We start from the raw sequence: 16684 nt of genomic DNA, 5'->3' as shown, positions 1-16684 counted from the left end.
TGAAAACCTTTACAAAATTAAGCCAAGGAGGTCTGATTCAAGCCTTTGTTAAAGCAAGAGACAATTAAGACAACCTACTGGTCTCCATGAATGCCTCCTGTTTTGATCATGCCCTCGTTTTTTACTTTAAATTTGTCTCATAGATCTCCAGCAAAATGCAATACTAAACTGGAAAGTGGAGAAAATAACTGGCTTTTTTCCCTGGCACTGACACTAATGTTTGCTGTAGCTTCAGATGTGACAACATATGGCAGCGCCTTGAGTTCTCTTATACCTACCACTGCTGGATATTTTAAGGATTATTTGTAAAAGCATTTGACAGCAAAACTGTGCTACTGGAGGAGTTGCCAGCATGGTTGTGGGTTAATCATAAACTCCAAATATCAACAAGAAAATAAGTAAAAAAAGAGAAAAGCCTTTTTTTGATTCAAAGTTGCCTTATAAAGTTTAAGTCAGATGAAGACTAATTCAACAGGCCACATCTAAAATATGAAGAGACTCTCCAAACACACCCAGATGAGGTCTTCCGGTTTCAGAAAGAGAGCCTGCACCAGATTTAACAAATTACCTCTCTTGACCTGGATGGGGAAAGAAAAGAGACTCCAGGACTGTAGAGCCTTCTCCTGAAGGCTCCTGGATTTGGAGTATGTGTCAGGGATCCAGTAAGTCCAATGTGTAAGATCTGCATCAGCTCTTAGGGTGATGCCAAGGAGGCAGTGATGCACATGCAACATGTGTTGCTTTACAGGACAAAGCCAATCCTTTGAAATCAGCTGGAAGTCTCCTAGGCTTTGCAAGTGGGAGATAACAGCATGTTCAGGCTTCTTGGTTTCAAAACAGGAATACTCTGCTCTAATGGAGTTGAGCGCTCTCTAAGAGCAGACTCATGAAGATGCTGCTTTGTAACCCTGCCTAGAGTTGTCCACAGTTAGTTGAACAAAGGCTGGCAGGATGAGCAGCAAGAAAACATGACTGGCCTTCAGCAGGGAAGCCTGTCCTGAAATGTGACAGCCACTGGGTACTGGGGAACAAGGTTCTTTTAGAAAGATACCCCTCCCTCTCCCTTTTTTAATGACTACCTAAAAAAATATCTTTGTGATATTTGGATGAAAACTCCATGATGCTAAGACTAATTAAAAATTATCATTTCAAGCAATACTTGCAATGGAAATTTGTAACAAAAGAAGGCCAATAAAATGTGAGAGTTCCAACTTTGCTTCTGTGAGATATTTTTTCCCCATGTGTACTTTTATTCCTTATAAAACTACATTTTCAGTCTTGTGCCTTGTCCATGCCTGCTGGCGTGAAAGAGGAAATAGTGTGCTTTCATAGTACAAGTTCTAGTGATGTTGTTTCCAGGAGACATTTACGTTGTAGATAACTATATTGCTGATATGTCTTAAGTAATTACAATTTGGCAGCATATGACACAAAGAATGAATGGGAGAAGGAACCAGAGATGATAGAGTGCTGATGGTATAACAAGTGTGGTCTAGGATTTAATTAGAAATTAAAGCCTGATTGAAGTGCTTGACAGTAGACAGAAGATTCCTAATAAAAAAATGTCAGCATCCCTGTCATGGCCTGTACTGATGGCAGTGCATAACCTCTTCCTTGGCTTGCAGAGCAATGTAGGAAAGTGTACAGTGGCTCTGGTTTTCACAGAAATGAGTCTTGACATAAGTGGGGAGAGGAAAGGAGACTTAAACACTCAGTTCAAAGGAGACATCTGTAATACGTCCCAAAATCAGTTATTTCCTTGTGCTGGAATCTTTGCCTAATAGGCTTTTTCTGAAGATACAGTGCCTTTACATTTTACCTCTCTCCCTCTGCTGGGTTGAGCGGCCAAGATTTGGAGGTAGCTGTGCTCTGAGCAGGGGTCAGGCCATGTGACCTGCTGGGATCCTTTCCAAACTAAATTTTTCCTTGATTCTGTGAAACTGTTTGGAAACAAGGGTGGCAGTTCTGGGTCTGACACGTGGCACTGAGTCTGATGTCTCCATGTTCCCAAAAACCCATCGGTGGCCGGGCTGACAGAGGGCTGCAGAAGGCTCCAAGAGGAACTGCATGGACTTTGAGGAGCATGGCTCATGGCCAGCACTGCAAGTACTTTAAAACCCTGGATTTCCTGAGCAGTGGGAGCTGAAATCTAACTGCAAGACTATTCAAAAGTGCAAACTACTTATTCACGAGCAATGAAGATGGTTTCTCTTGGCCGGTGTGTAAAGAAGCTCTGAAAAGTCTATTTTAGATGGAAAAGCAGAATGTTGTTTGGGGCTTGATCTCCAAAAGCAGGCAGGAACAATCTGCAGGATACCAGCCTAGTGGCTGAGGATCTTCAATGTGTACACCCATCCCATCACAAACCTGTTTGTCATCTGGGCTAACCAGATGTAACCCTACATATAAGCATATGGCTTTGTGCAAAGATTGCTTCAAATAAAGTTAGGCTGGCAAGAGGCAGTCAGGCAGTTCAGATAAAAAGATACTGTACTGAATGAAAGTCTCTGAAAACAGGACTGCTTCAAGTTCTTGAGTGGGGGAAAAAATACAGTGATGTTGAAGCTGGTTTAGGTTGCTGCTGCCAAAAGACACTGTTGTGTTCCTTCTTGCTATTCTTTGAAGCAGATCACATTGAATGGGAGAAATTTGGGGGGGAGTAAAAACAGGTGGTCAGGAACGAATCAGTGTTGTGATGCAGAGGAGTTCCTGAAACAGGACTTCAGGACTCTGCTCTTTCACCAGCTCTGTGTGATTCATTTGCTGGTTCAACAGGTCACATTGATCTTCACGTGTCACAACCATAGACCTCAGTCGGTCACCTTCTCGCTTGTGCATTATCAACAGAATTACGGTTTTGCAACGGGATCTTAATTTCTCAATTCTGTTGATGTGAGAGCCAAAATCTATGCTGTTCATCAGTTGCATTAACTCTGCAAGGCCAAAAAAATGAGGAAAAGTGTAAATAAGCTGATAAAGACAGATAAGATAATAGATGTATCCTGTTACTAGCTCTTTTGCTGACCAAAATTATAATTTTTGGTATGAAGAGCATGCCAGAGGCAGAAAATGTTGTGCTAGCTCAACAGTGTCTCATGAAAGTTGCTATTAGCTGCTGCAATTAGAGAGGGAATACACCTCCTTACCCTGTAGGAGAATGTCATGTCTGCTACTGGCATGCAGAATATAAAATGTTCTTCTCTTCCTAGAAACATGAGGCAGGTACCCCTTCACCTTGTTGCCTCTGCTGCTGAATTTTTAGGAGAATGGCCCATCATGCTGTTTGGAGCCTTTGTGGGAATAGTGATACCTAGGGGAAGAGAGGAAGTGGTACGTTGTATGCTGAGTCAAAAGCAATCGAGACCCTTTTGGAAGCTGGTGTGGCTTCTTAGGAGAAAATGCAGTGTGGGATTTTTTCTGTTGGTTCTTAACTGGTAGGAGGCTTTTCTGCTTATAGAAGTTACATTGGTACCACAGTATAGGAAGGACATTGAGGTGCTGGAGATCCAGGGTGCAGTGAAGGCTGATTAGGGGTCTGGAGAACAGGTTTTATGAGGAGAGGCTGAGGAAGCTGGGGCTGTTCAGTCTGGAGAAGAGGAGGCTGAGGGGAGGCCTCATCAATCTTTACAACTACCTGAAAGGAGGTTGTAGTGAGGCAGGTGTTGGCCTCTTCTGCCTAGTGCCTAGTGATAGGACAAGAGGAAACAGATTCAAATTGCACCAGGAGAGGTTCAGATTGTATATCAGGAAAAATTTCTTCACTGAAAGTCATGAAGCATTGGAACAGGCTGCCCAGGGAGGTAGTAGAGTTGCTGTCCCTGGGGGTGTTCAAAAAAGTGGTAGATGTGGTTTAGTGGTTATGGTGGTCTAGGACAGACAGTTGGACTTGATGATGTTGAAGGTCATTTCCAACCTTGATGATTCTTTGATTCTATTCAGTTGCTGCTGTAATATGGGTGCTCAGGTGAGGGACCCACAGGCCCAGTGTTGAGGAGGTACAGCTCCAACATCTGTAAGTTTTTTCATCATGTCTTGCAGTATAAACCTCTGCACATTTTCTTTGCCTTTTAAATTTTAAGTGAAAGAAAGGGAAAAATTTAGGCTTTGTTACAGATTTGTTTGCAACATCAGGTTTTTTTATTAGGAAATTGTGTAGTGTATTCTAACTTCCAGGTTAACCTAAAGCCTGCCAGAGGATGTACAAACCACAACCTATTAAGTGCTTCTGTTTTCCTGTGTTTTATATTTTTTCTCACCCATGTTTTCAGACTAGCAGGAAAGCATGGACTTTAGTGAAGTGGTGCTCCATGTGGGAAACTGAGACTTCAAACTGTAATCCTTTTCCATCCTACATGTCCTGAGGACCTGCTAGGTGATGCAGTACAGCTGATTTGGCTCTGCTCCTGGACTGCTTTGCTTGCTGCAGGGAGAAGTTTTACAGGAATGGTGATCATATATAAAGCACATGGCTAATTATGAAGGAATCATTTTAGATTGGAATCTCACAGGAACATACTGTTATTATCATTTAGATCTAAATGTATCCAAACAGTCTTTTCTCAAATTGTAATGTTCTGTTTATTAGTGCATTTGCTCCACTTGGCATTCAGCCACAGTAATGCAGCAATACTGTGTAAAATGTTGAACAAATGACATCAATTTTTTGAGAGAAATCCTGGCAACATAACTTCTAATGGAAAAGGAAAGGAATGGTGAGACAGCAGCAATGAGTAGACGCACAAGCAATGTAATTCATTAATTTGAAGATAAGGGGGTTTCTTCTGAATAGTCCTTTGTGGTTCTTTGGTGATACTTAGCTGTATTTTGACCTCTTTATGTATTTTGGAGTTTCCCAAAACCATAAATTGTGAATTGTCAAATGCTTGCAGATCTCTGAGTAAAAGATTACATTTACAGAAGATACTGACAAAGCATCTTAAAAGTGTGTCTGTTTAATTTTAGGACAAGGAAACCTGCATGGGTGTCAACAATCAAAGTTACATATGTGAAACGGGCCACTGTTGTGGACAATCCCAGTGTTGCAACTACTACTATGAACTCTGGTGTAAGTCCTTCCTTTTGTATGGCTTCCCTTCCTAATCTGCATGGCTCTCATACCATACTACAGGTCTGGCTTGTGTCCCTGGGGGTTTTGTATTCAGCCCTTGTTATGCATTGCAATTACATTTCACTGCAACACAAATGGGAGTTGATCTGATATGGCAAGGGAAATAGGGTTGTTACAATGGGCATTGCCTGCTTTTTTGAGGACTAATGGGTCATCTTGCTGTGTCCATCACTGGAGATGTATTGTTTGGTCTTCTCATTGATTTGAGGGTGCTCAAAACATACTGTCTGTGAGTGAGGAGACCCCATTTGATATGCACAACACTAGTCTGACACACTCAGAGATTTAATTCAGTATCTTTCATCTTATTGTTTTAGTTCTTTGCAAGAATGACAGTTTAAATCTGATTTATCTTTTTAAAGCTGTTCTTTCAAGGAGGAGTGCCAGGATGTTTATTCTCTTCAGGACTCATTGTGTTTCAAGCACAGCTCCCTGGGTGGAGAGGGTCTTGGGCAAATCTTGTGGGTTGATTGTGGTTGAGTACTGTGGGCTGTGAGGAGTATACGCTGCTCATTGTAACTACTCTTATCTCCTTTTTCCTAAAATCTGGGATTTAAAACTACTCATGTTTTTAGTGAGTGTTTGAGTGAATATAGCTAAGACCCTTTAAATGGCAGCAGGCAGGTCAGAGCAGGTCAGCAAAACTCTGATAAAGGTATTTGGAGAAACAGGAAGTTGAAATTATAGGAAAGTAAGAAATTCTGAATTTTAAAGGCAAACTTAAAAGAGTGGTACTGGTCTGATGGTGTCTTGAGGAGGAGCACAAGGTGTTGAACATGCTGTTGTACTGCCAGGAGCCTTAGCTGAGAAGGCATCTGTGCTCCCAGAATTTGGGAGTGTGGAACTCTGAGCATTATACCCCATATTAGAGACTGGAGATACTTTCTTGCCACACCCAATGGTATCTTGTAGCTTTTATGCAACTGTGCTATCTACTTACCCTTCTGCTGTGCCCACAGTTTCACTTTCTCAAAGTTGTGTGTGTGTGGAAATGTATTATACATTTGAAGAGTGTCACTTAACCTGGATCCAAGTACAGGAATAACTGGCACTTTATCCTTTAGTCTACAAACATGCTTTTACTTTTCAACTTAACCAGTGAGGCATGGCGGATGTGGCTGTAAATTAAACAGGACTCTTAACAAATGCCTTCAAGACACACTGCATCAGACTGTAGTGGCTGGCTGTGTTGATATTAGTGGCAGGATCTGAATCTGTTGCAGACCCTTTACAGCAGCTTTATTTTCAGCAGTCTCCAAATCGTTGAAGAAATTCAGGGTCAGGTGGGCAGCTCCAGGGACTCAAGCAGGCTGAGAAATAGCCCTGAATGTGTGGCTGCCTTGGACTGCTTGGCTCAGGTCATAGCAGTCAGCAACATAGGCAGGACAGATGGCTGGATTTTGTTTGGACTGTATAGGGATGCATGGACAAAGCAGAGTGGGCAAGGTCAGACCCAGTTTTGGATTTGTGTGGGTGGGAATGTAGAGGAAGAGGCACGTAATGCAAGGGCTTGCAGACTCTGCAGCAAGGAGAGTTGAAAATTAGCAACAGCATGGAGTACAACCACAGACTGGAGCTTGTTGCATGGTCACCATGTTTCTGCCATGGACATCTAGAAAGAGAGGCTTAATTGAATTGCATACAAATAATGACAGTCCAAACAGTGTAGCCCCCTGCCATTTTAATGGTATGATTTTACTTTAACTGCCTTTGTGCTTTCAGTATGGCACAGACTTTTAGACTTGGCAGTGCCTGGCTGCATCATAAAAGTTCTTGGAAGATGAAACCAGATTTTGTTAGAAGGAAGCAGAGTATTTCAGACTTCTTTCTAGGTCATGTTGAGATCATGGAATAAACGTGCTAGTGGTAGACACTCTGGATGGTTCCTCGGGAGGAATGGGTTTCTGTGTTGAGTTTCACATTCCTTCTGTGTTGCAGAACATGTCATGTACCACGCTGAGTTGAAGGGAGTAATGTGAGCATGAGACCTATTCTAAGTTTTCTGCAAATTCAGGCAGACATCCAACATTTATTTAAAATTGGTTAATGTTTTAAAAGCTTGCTATGCTACTAGGAGTGTTAGAAAAGTCCCAGGGATTGGGAGGAGCGGCACAAGGGATACATCCTTTAAATTGTAGAAAACTTGTATTATAAAGCTTGCAACCACAGCTACAGAACTAATTTGCTGCTCCAAAAATTGTTGAATATCTTTGTTAGTTACGTGTGGTGTGGCAGTCTCAGGACCTTCAAGGTGAATAGCTGTGATAGTATATGCAAATAGTCTAGAGCAGTGAACTGGTGGTGTGGAGACCAACAGCTTTACATGCTTGGGAATAGATTAGCTTTTTAAAAGTTAATAATAACTTTTGGTTAATGAACAGTTTGAGTTAGCAGCACCTTTTAAGTGTGGTCTCATGGTTATTTGATGTTCTGATTTTAACCAGTGTATGAATGTACTTAACTAGCTTTTGAGAAGTTTCTACTCCTCTTGACCTTCTCAGACCACCAATGCTGTGCTGTGCCTGGAGACAGACCTTCTTGTTAGTCCTGTTGAATCCTGAGTTTATTTAACACCACAGTTTTGTGGGGAGAAGCAGAGGAGGGTGGCATTTGAAATGGAAAACTAGTCTGTCTTTGCCAGATATACTTTTGAAATGTGATTCTGTTTTGTGGCCACTTGGAGTTTTTCCCATAAAAAGGATTTTTTTCCCTGTTTAAGACTTTGAGGGAAGTTTTTCTTTGAAAATGGCTGATCTCAACATTTCTAGACAGCAACTAAATTTTGCAGTAGTTGCAAACCAGTCCTTGAGGGTGGTGGAATAGTATGCAAAATCAAGGTATTATTTTGTTAAGGGGTAGAGTGGTGGAATAGAGAACATGATACTCCAAACAGGTGGACAGCCTGTGTTTAAAATTAGATAACAGCCTAGTTCAGATTCCCCACCCATCTCTTATTTAAAAAAAAAAAAAAAGAAATAGTACCACATTGCCAAATCATAAAACTTTATGCAGGTTTATATATATATATATGTAGGTCTAGTAGCTATACAAAGGTATAGGTAGTTCTTAACTTAAACTTGGTAGCTGATATTATGGGTGTAAAAAGTGCGACATGTCTTTTAATTTTCTTGGAATAGATAATAAAAAGTGAAGGGAAGAATGGGCTTTACTGTTGCATTTTCTCACATAGGGAAAGATGTCTGTTTGGATGGTGGCTGAACTAGTTCAGTGTTTTAGCCTAACAGTTTCTTTTGGGCTCTCCACAGAGTTCATAGTCCCCAAGGGGAGTTTGTGGTCTTGCATGAATAGCAGCAGCCACTGGATTTTGCTTAATAACAGTTTTTATTCAGGTCTGTTATGATGTGATTTTGATTTCCTGAAGTTTTCCAGTGTTGGTCTTTGTCCAGGCCTCACAGGTGTCTTACTATGTAAACGTTCCAAATTACCACTTTTCAAAATACAGGAGAGAAGGTAATCGAGGAATGCAGTTCCCACATGTTGCAGATTGAAAACTAAGGCTCAGATGTTCTGGGTTTTCCCATGTTTAAGCGTATAATGTAGGCTGAAAACCAAATCCAGATCGCCTGACATCCCTGCTTGTGTCTCTCCATGCTTATGGAGGACCAGTGTGAAATTAGATTACTCCAAAGCCTCTGAACATATCAGGCAAAGCTGTAGAAAGTATTTTGCATGGTGTGGTTGGAAGACTAGTATGCTGTGCTTCAGGAATTGTGGAGCATGGAAAGAGGCAGCTGCTTACTGCATGCAGATCTCAATTGCAGGAATTCAAAGTTTGAGGGCTTCGCTTGGCTGCATCAAGAGAAAATTGGCCAGAAGGTCGAGGGAGGTGATTCTCCCCCTCTGCTCTCCTGAGACCCCACCTGGAGTACTGCATCCAGTTCTGGAGCCCCTCTTGCAAAAAAAGAAGACATGGATGTGCTGGAGTGTGTCTAGAGAAGAGCCACGAGGATGATCAGAAGGCTGGAGCACCTCTCCTATGAAGACAGACTTTGAGATTTGGGGTTATTCAGTCTGGAGAGGAGAAGGCTTTGAAGAGACCTTACTGTAGCCTTCCAGTATCTGAAGGGGCCTACAAGAAAGCTGGTGAGGGACTTCTTAGGATGTCAGTAGTGATAGGACTAGGGGGAATGGATTCAAACTGGAAGTTTTTAAGGCCAGGCTGGACGGGTCTCTGACCAACCTGATTTAGTGGGAGGTGTCCCTGCCTACGGCAGGAGTGTAGATGATCTTAAAGTCCTTTCCAACCCTGAAAAGTCTATGGTTCTGATTCTAGCTGGTCTTGAGTCCTTTAGGTACAGTACAACAAATCAGCACTGGCAATGAGTGAGTATTCAGATGCTGGGTGTTCCTGTTTTGCTCTATTTTGGCTGCTTCAGCAGTGTTACTGAGTGTCTCTGCTTCTGAAATTAAAAAAAAAAGGTCTTGAGTGTTTGGACCCTTGTGAAAGGGTTGTACAGGAAAAAATGTTCTGTTTGCAGGCAGCAGTTGATGTTTTTGCTGATTTTGAACATTTTGCTCATGTCTGCATGCTTCCCCTTGGAATCTCTGGATATCTTTTTTCCCTAAAAAGTGTGCTGCCAGAAAATTTTGGCAAGGATCTGGTTAGTTGCTATAACTAAAGCAATTGCTGTACCACGTACTTGTTCCAGGTCAACTTTATACTAGAAATAATTTCCAAGACTTTGCTGCAGTCTCCATAACCCTCAGTCAAACATCACATTGGTCCCATGTTTTCCTCTCCACCTGTGTTATCTTATTCTTCAGTATAACCATGTCCTTTTTCAGAAAAGGATTTGTCCTATTCCTTGCTTTCACCCAGCCTCCAGCATGGTTGTACTTGCTTTCTTTTTCCTAACTATGTCAAAATTCACCTTTGTTCACCTTTGGTGTTACTCCTCAGCTGGTGCTTCAGTGATAACACTGCCATGACAAAGCCTAGCTGAAAGTATAGAGCAAACAAAACACATATCACAACCATGCAGAAACTCATGATAAATAGGCTCACTGAGGCAGTTGTTTCCTTATTTCCTTGTGCTTTTTGTAGCCTATTCCAGACAGCAAAATAATTGAATCACCATCACTGGAAGTATTTAAAAGACATCTGCATGTGGTCTTTGGGACATGGTTTAGTAGTGGACTTGGCAGTGTTAGGTTGATGGTTGGACTCAATGATCTTAATGAGTCTTTTCCTACCTAATCTGTTGTATGATTCTATGGTCTTAAGCTTGTTTTGGTGCAGCTTGCTAAAATTCACAAATACAAAGGAGAAGGCAAATTGTCTTGCACAGTGTGACTGTTCAGGTACTGACTTTTGCCCTATGTGGCCTTTTTTCACCTGCTTTGTGTCAAACAGGCAAGGAAAGGCAAGAGAGCTCGCTGGTGCTGTTTCACCCTGTGCCTTCTCTACCTCCAACCCATATTCAGATCTGTTGGTGCAAATTGTTCTCCAGATCTTGTTTCCAGGTGTTCTGGACATGATCTCAGCTGGATGTTCTCCTCTGATCTCTTTTAAACTACATTAATTTTACCAACATAGACGCCTTGGGAGAAGTAAGTCAGCTGGAACTGACTGGACGTACAAACCTGTCTTCTGGAGCATAGGACCGATAGCTCTTCAAAGGCTCCCCCGCCCAGGAAAGAGGTGTAAAAGCAGTCTGCAGATTTACTGCCTTAAGTTGGTTCTCATTGCAAGATAAGCAAAAGATTTTTCTGAAATATATCTTTTTCTGTCTTACTTCACGGGTGTACTGTGTATACTGGACACTATTCTGAAAACTACAAACCAGCTGCAGTTAATGTTCATTTCCTTATGTCTGGGAGCAAGCAAGCAGGACTTGGAAACGGCTTCAGTTTTTTTCTTGTGCCATTAAACTCCACAAATACTCAGTAACTTTTTCCTGCAGTGTGGTCAGGTGGGGGCTGCAGTTCCACTGATTTAAACTGACATAAAGCTGTTGCTGAAAGTCACAGTCTTCCTCCTGTTGCTGTTGTGTTTGGCGTATGGGTTTCAACCTGCTCTGCTTCCCTCAAACCAGTTCAAAGCACAGTTGCACACAACTTCATGCTGGCAGGAGAAGAGGTGGAGGAGGCAGCAGGAGGTATGGAAGAGGCAGGCAGGAAAGGACCACGTCATTTAGATTCCTTTTCTTTTCCTTTCTTAAAACCTGGATCCTTCTGGCGTTCTTGAGCAGCAGCATCAACTTATATAGGCTCATGGCTGAGGTGGCTGCAGATGATGCAGTCTCTGTGCCAAGGACACTATTAAACGCAGGTGCATCTGGGTTGTGGTACCAATTAAATCTCCTACTTTTGATGATAGCATTGGTCCTCAGAAAGACAAACTTTTTTTTTCCAGACGTGGCTGACTGTGAGGCCACCACTTGGGGCATCACTTTTTAGTCAATGAAATTGTCCCACTTCTCCTTCTGTTCAGAACCAGCTCTCATGGAGCCAAAGCTATTACCCAGATGCTTGTCAAGCAGACGCAAAAGCACTTTGCAGTATGTTTTGGCTTGTTTTTAGGGTACTTCCTGCCAACAGGGCAATGGCATTTGCCCAAGTTTACTGTGAACTTGAGGGCAGATTTCTCTGTTCCTACCCTTGGAACACTCCAGATACATTTTCCATTTTGCACAGGATAAAAGGAGCTTCCCTCAACGGGAATGCTAATGGCAACATCCCAGACAGCGAACACAGAACAGCATCAGACTGAACATTGTTCCCCCTTTTTTTATGCGGAGAGAATGCTCTGGGTTTTTTTATTATTCAATTAGTCTGTTCTTAATTATTCTTAGTTTTGTCCAAAACTATGGTTAGTGTCTCACAGAAAGGTTTTCTTTGAAGCTTTAAGCCTGGCATGTCATTTCACAGCTTGTAGAAAACATCTCCAGTGTGTAACCATGTGATGGGACTCTCTTTCCCAAGGACACTGTAAAAGCAGCAGCCTTCTTTTTCTTGGGCATTTCTTCCACTTGCAAGAGATGTTTTTCATGGGAGCTTATTTTGTTCCCAGATTCTTCTGCAGCTCCCATTCGGACGCTGAGCTTGGCAGTCATGTGGAGCTTACAGCTTTGAGCCTGTCTGATGCAGGATAAGGGGTTGGTGGTACTTTTTTATTTTTTATGAAAGTTTGATGCACTGGCAGGGAAATTTCTTGGCAAAACTCATCTCTGTGGCTGTGTTTGATTCACCCTTTGGTTGCATCATTATCTACCCTTTGGCATTACCAGTGAATTTGACAGAAAATATAGCAGTGTTTCTCAAGACTCAGCCTTTCTTGGACTGAAGAGTGTTTCAACTTCTGACTCTATAATAAACAAGGAGTGAGCCTGAATTACCCTGAAGTCTGATGGTCCCCCAGTGTGTGTTTACTTCTAAACTGGTACTGTTGCTTCTGTAAATCGCTTCTGTTGATTCTGTCCCTCAGTTTTTTTCCCAAAGATCCCATTTGCTCTCTTCCTGTTATATTGCTCTCAGACTGCTGCAAGTTTTTGTTGCAAGTGGCTACTGCCAGATTGGTGGTAGGAAGAACTCTCTCTCAAATCAGACTTTTAATGGCAAACTTGGTTCCCCCGTGTCTCCCAACCATTTCTCTTTTTCCAGTGACTGCAGTGATAGCTAAGCACAGCACAGCTGAAAACCAGCTTGTGTCTTTGGGAACAAGGCACATACTGAAGTGCACAAAGAAGTCTTTTGGGGGACAGTGAAGGCAACTTGAAGCCAAATTTCACTTGGCTTTCTAATGCTGAACTTCTGTCACCTTTGCACATCTTGCTAATTTTCAGAAGGAGGCAGAGCCCTGTCCCTGCTTTTGTCATGCCTGAGGTGTTAGCGTGTACTGGTACTGTGCTCAGCCTCTGCATTTACAGCTCCTGTAGTTTTTTATCTTAGGGTGAATTTGAAATTCCACTCCTTATCCTCATGCCAAATGAGCCACTGTGTGCATGGACCAGTGGTCTGCCTGGCTTACTGTCCTGATGCTTGTCTGAAGCCAGGCATCACCAGGTGTGCAAATGCACAGCTCAGCCCTGGACATCTTCACTGTTCACTCCATTCTGTTAGACATAATATTTACAATTGCACTTGGCCCTGTATGCACAGCTTTATTTCAAATAAGTGACTGTACTATCTATTTGTTAGGCTTTTACAGTTTTTCTGTTCTGTAATAGAACAGAAAAATTTCTGCCAAAAAACAGAATTTTCTGCCAAAATTGCAGTTGTGTCCAAACTTCTGGTTAGATTATGTTGTAGAGTCTTTTATGGAGGCCCTGGACTCCCAGCACCATGCAAGACTGACAACCAGACTGCACTGATTCCATCTGTCAGCACTGGTACCACTGCTCAAGTGACTACCAAGGAGTCCCTTGTGTGCCTCAGCACCTATGGGTGACCCATCCTGTTGCTTCCTATGCACTGAAGGGGGGGTGTTCAGCCCCAAGGTGCAGATGTGCTGTTGTGTGACAGGGTGGGGGCAAAGCCAGTAAAGAGGTTACCAGAAGCCAGGCCAGCATATGGCTGTGGTGGGCACACACTGCTGACCTGTGATCATCCAAGCAAGTCCTTGCACTCATGCTGAGTCAGGGGTTGAGTAATTCCTAAAATCTCGAGGAAGTGTCAGTGGTTAATGAAACCAGGCACCAACATGGTATTAGGGGGTTCTTTTTCTTGAAAATCCTGTGAAATGGGATATGGTTGCAAGCATGCATAGAGCCTTTGCACAAGAATGGAGGTGTTCCTGGCACTGTGGCCAGATTGCAATCCAGTAAATTATGGTCTGTTTACTTAAAATGCCACCTGAGCACGCCTTCCCAGGAATGGCTGAGCTTACTTTGACCCCTACTCTGAGCTTGTGCATGAGTTTGCCTGCAAAGCACTTTGGGATTTCTTTGGAATGGGTAGGGAAGTTTTCTAAAGAAATAGGTTTTTTAAATCTTCTGGATGCAGGCTTGGGTGGGAGCAGTTGTTCCCTGCAGAAAAAATTCGACTGCTACAGCTGAGATTGCTTAACAGTGGCAGTTCTCCAGAACATCTTAACTAACTAAGTGCTGCTTCTACCACTGCATTTAGAGTCCTTGGGAAAGGACATGATCAAATGTGTTAAAAAGCATCTGTTTTCATAACTGTAGCTAAAATCCCTGCATAGCTGGGTGTAGTTTTCCATTGTTTTTGAATGCATGATCATGGACAGCTCTTTGAAAATATGGAGTACTTGGAAGATGAACTGCAGGCCTGCTTCAGTGCATGGTGGTGTGCTGTGCCATTGACAACTATGTTCTTGCTTCCTCAGCAAGAGCCAAGGGACCTTCTCTTAGCAAGAATTAAGGAGTATTGGCATGAATCTTCCAACTACAAGACAGTGGTTGTGAATGCCTGGCTTTGGAGGGAAGGGTGGACTAGACCAGTCCTTATAGTTCATATAGAAAGGTTTTTTTTTAGAAGCAGGGGGCTGTCTGGAGACCAGTGGACACTTTCTCAGCTCTATTTGAAGGAAGTACAGAGGGCATCTCAAGGGCTTTTTAGTGTGCTTCTCTGGCGTGAAGATCAGTCTTCTCTCTGCCCTTCATGGTACAGCTGAGCAGCCTGGCTAGAAAAACTGCCTAGGAACATTGATTTCCAGACAAGCAAAAAAAAAAAGTAAAACACACCTCCTTCGTTTGATATCAGGTTTTGATAAGTTTGGGTATCGGGTGGAACCCAGGCCATTAGAGAAAATGGTTGCACAAGGCAAGAGAGAGATTTCTGTTTGCTGTGCCAGAATGCATGGAGAATTTGCGTTACGACACAGGGAGGTGAAAGTCCCTGCTCAAAATGCTTGGAGGCACGATACGGCATATCCAGTTCACCTACAAACAACACAGTGCAGGGCTCTGAGGTCTGTTATATGGGTCAATTGCACTTTGATCTGAGCCAGAGCAGTACTCCTCTCATTCTTCACATTCCTAAACTGCTCACCTTTCCCCACCCAGCTCTTAGCAGAGAAAACATTGCTATCTCAGCAGAGGATGCTGAAAATATCAGTGTGTTGTAAAGGCAGGACCAGGGGTTTTTACTAGGGAGAAACAAATGGTTTGATCTCACAGGGCAGGATGTCCATGCTGAAAATGGGCTGTAGCATTAGGAGTCTATATTCAATCTGTTTGGGAATAACCAAGAGAGGCAGAGGCCTTTACTGAAAGAGAAATGGTGGTGTGACCTCCGATGTGTTTCTGAAGGGGGAGCTCTCCTAGGATCTTTAGCTGCAAAACCTGAGCTTTAAAATAATAGATTTTAAAGGAGGTGGTGCTGTGGGCAACAATTACAGAAGACAAAAGCCTCATCTGGAGTGAGCATGGTAGCTCTTTGATGTGTCTCAAACAATTTTCTAATCCATGCAAGCATGAGGGGTATTTACAGAAAACAGGGGTTATTCCACATTTTGGAGGGAGTGGAGGAAATTCAGGAAGTGCTCCTTTAAAATTCCCTCTTAAGGAACAGTGTACGTGTGGTACAACAGTGCACAGAAACCAGCCCTGACCACAAATGGAGCAAAAGTTAGGTTTCTTTAGGATTCAGAGTGAGGGGCTAGTTTAATTTAATTTCGGATAATTTAGGACATTCAATACAAAAATAAGTTTTAAAAATATTTTGAGACATTTATGTAAAAAGAGTATGTTTTTGTTAAGCATAACAATGAAGGATTTGGGCTGGAAATTGAAGAGCATTGCAAACAAAAGCAAAACATAGTGCTTGGGGTTTTTCTCTTCTTCTGCGGTCAATCTGCAGAGTGTCTTTTGTGTCTTGATTGTTATTTTCAAACCAAAGTGGCTGTGGGAGACAAGTTCAATGCTATTCACAGCTCTGCTCATATTTTTGGCTAGAAAAAATGATACCCAAGGGGAGGGAGGTATGGGGAGGAGAGCTTAGCCCTGTCTCCATGTTTTGTTTTCCTCCATAGTTGTGCCCATTGAACATGCTCCACAATGAACCAAAGCATGTACAGAGCTACCCAGTTTGATCAAGGCTACCAGAGTAGTATTCACCCACACAGGTGGGTTGGTGTCAAAGCCTCCCGGTGCAACACCTATTTCTGCCTTTGGAGCAGTGTGGGGTTCAGATCCAGGCTTTCTGATGACCTTCATCACCTTTGTGGAGTTTCCCAGGGTTGGGTGTGGCTCTTGTGCCACGTGTCTTGTGGTTAACACTTGCTCTCTCCCGCTGCAGGGTTTTGGCTGGTGTGGACCATCATCATCATCCTCAGCTGCTGCTGCGTCTGCCATCACCGACGCACCAAGCATCGTCTCCAGGCCCAGCAGCGGCAACACGAGATCAACCTGATCGCTTACCGGGAAGCCCATAACTATTCAGCCCTGCCGTTCTATTTCCGTATGTCCCTCACACTGCTTTTCCTGGAGATCATGGGGAGCAGGGCAGCAACAAGTTTCTCATGTTGAGTGGAAGCGGGGAGAAGTGGTTGGGCTCAGCGAGAGGCAGGGGGCAGTTTTGCTGCCTAACCTTGGCTGGCGGAGGGGAGGTGACATATTCCAGCTACTGGATACA

The 16684-nt window shown here is 42.9% G+C and overlaps 1 protein-coding gene across 3 annotated transcripts in view; it reads left to right on the top strand.

Annotated features, from left to right (window-relative positions):
* Positions 1–16684, top strand: part of WBP1L (WW domain binding protein 1 like) — a 59127-nt gene that overhangs the window by 38869 nt on the left and 3574 nt on the right. For 2 of the 3 annotated variants that reach the window (XM_071748406.1, XM_071748407.1), the window contains 2 exons: positions 4963–5065; positions 16349–16510. In XM_071748406.1, the coding sequence (XP_071604507.1) occupies positions 4963–5065; positions 16349–16510 (265 nt within the window). The remainder of the gene's footprint in view (positions 1–4962; positions 5066–16348; positions 16511–16684) is intronic. The other variant, XM_071748405.1, reaches the window with a different exon arrangement.

The sequence above is a fragment of the Heliangelus exortis genome, chromosome 7 (genome assembly GCF_036169615.1).
Source record: "Heliangelus exortis chromosome 7, bHelExo1.hap1, whole genome shotgun sequence".
NCBI lineage: Eukaryota > Metazoa > Chordata > Aves > Apodiformes > Trochilidae > Heliangelus > Heliangelus exortis.
Note: the sequence above shows the minus strand (reverse complement) of the source record. Positions and strands in the feature narration are given on the sequence as shown.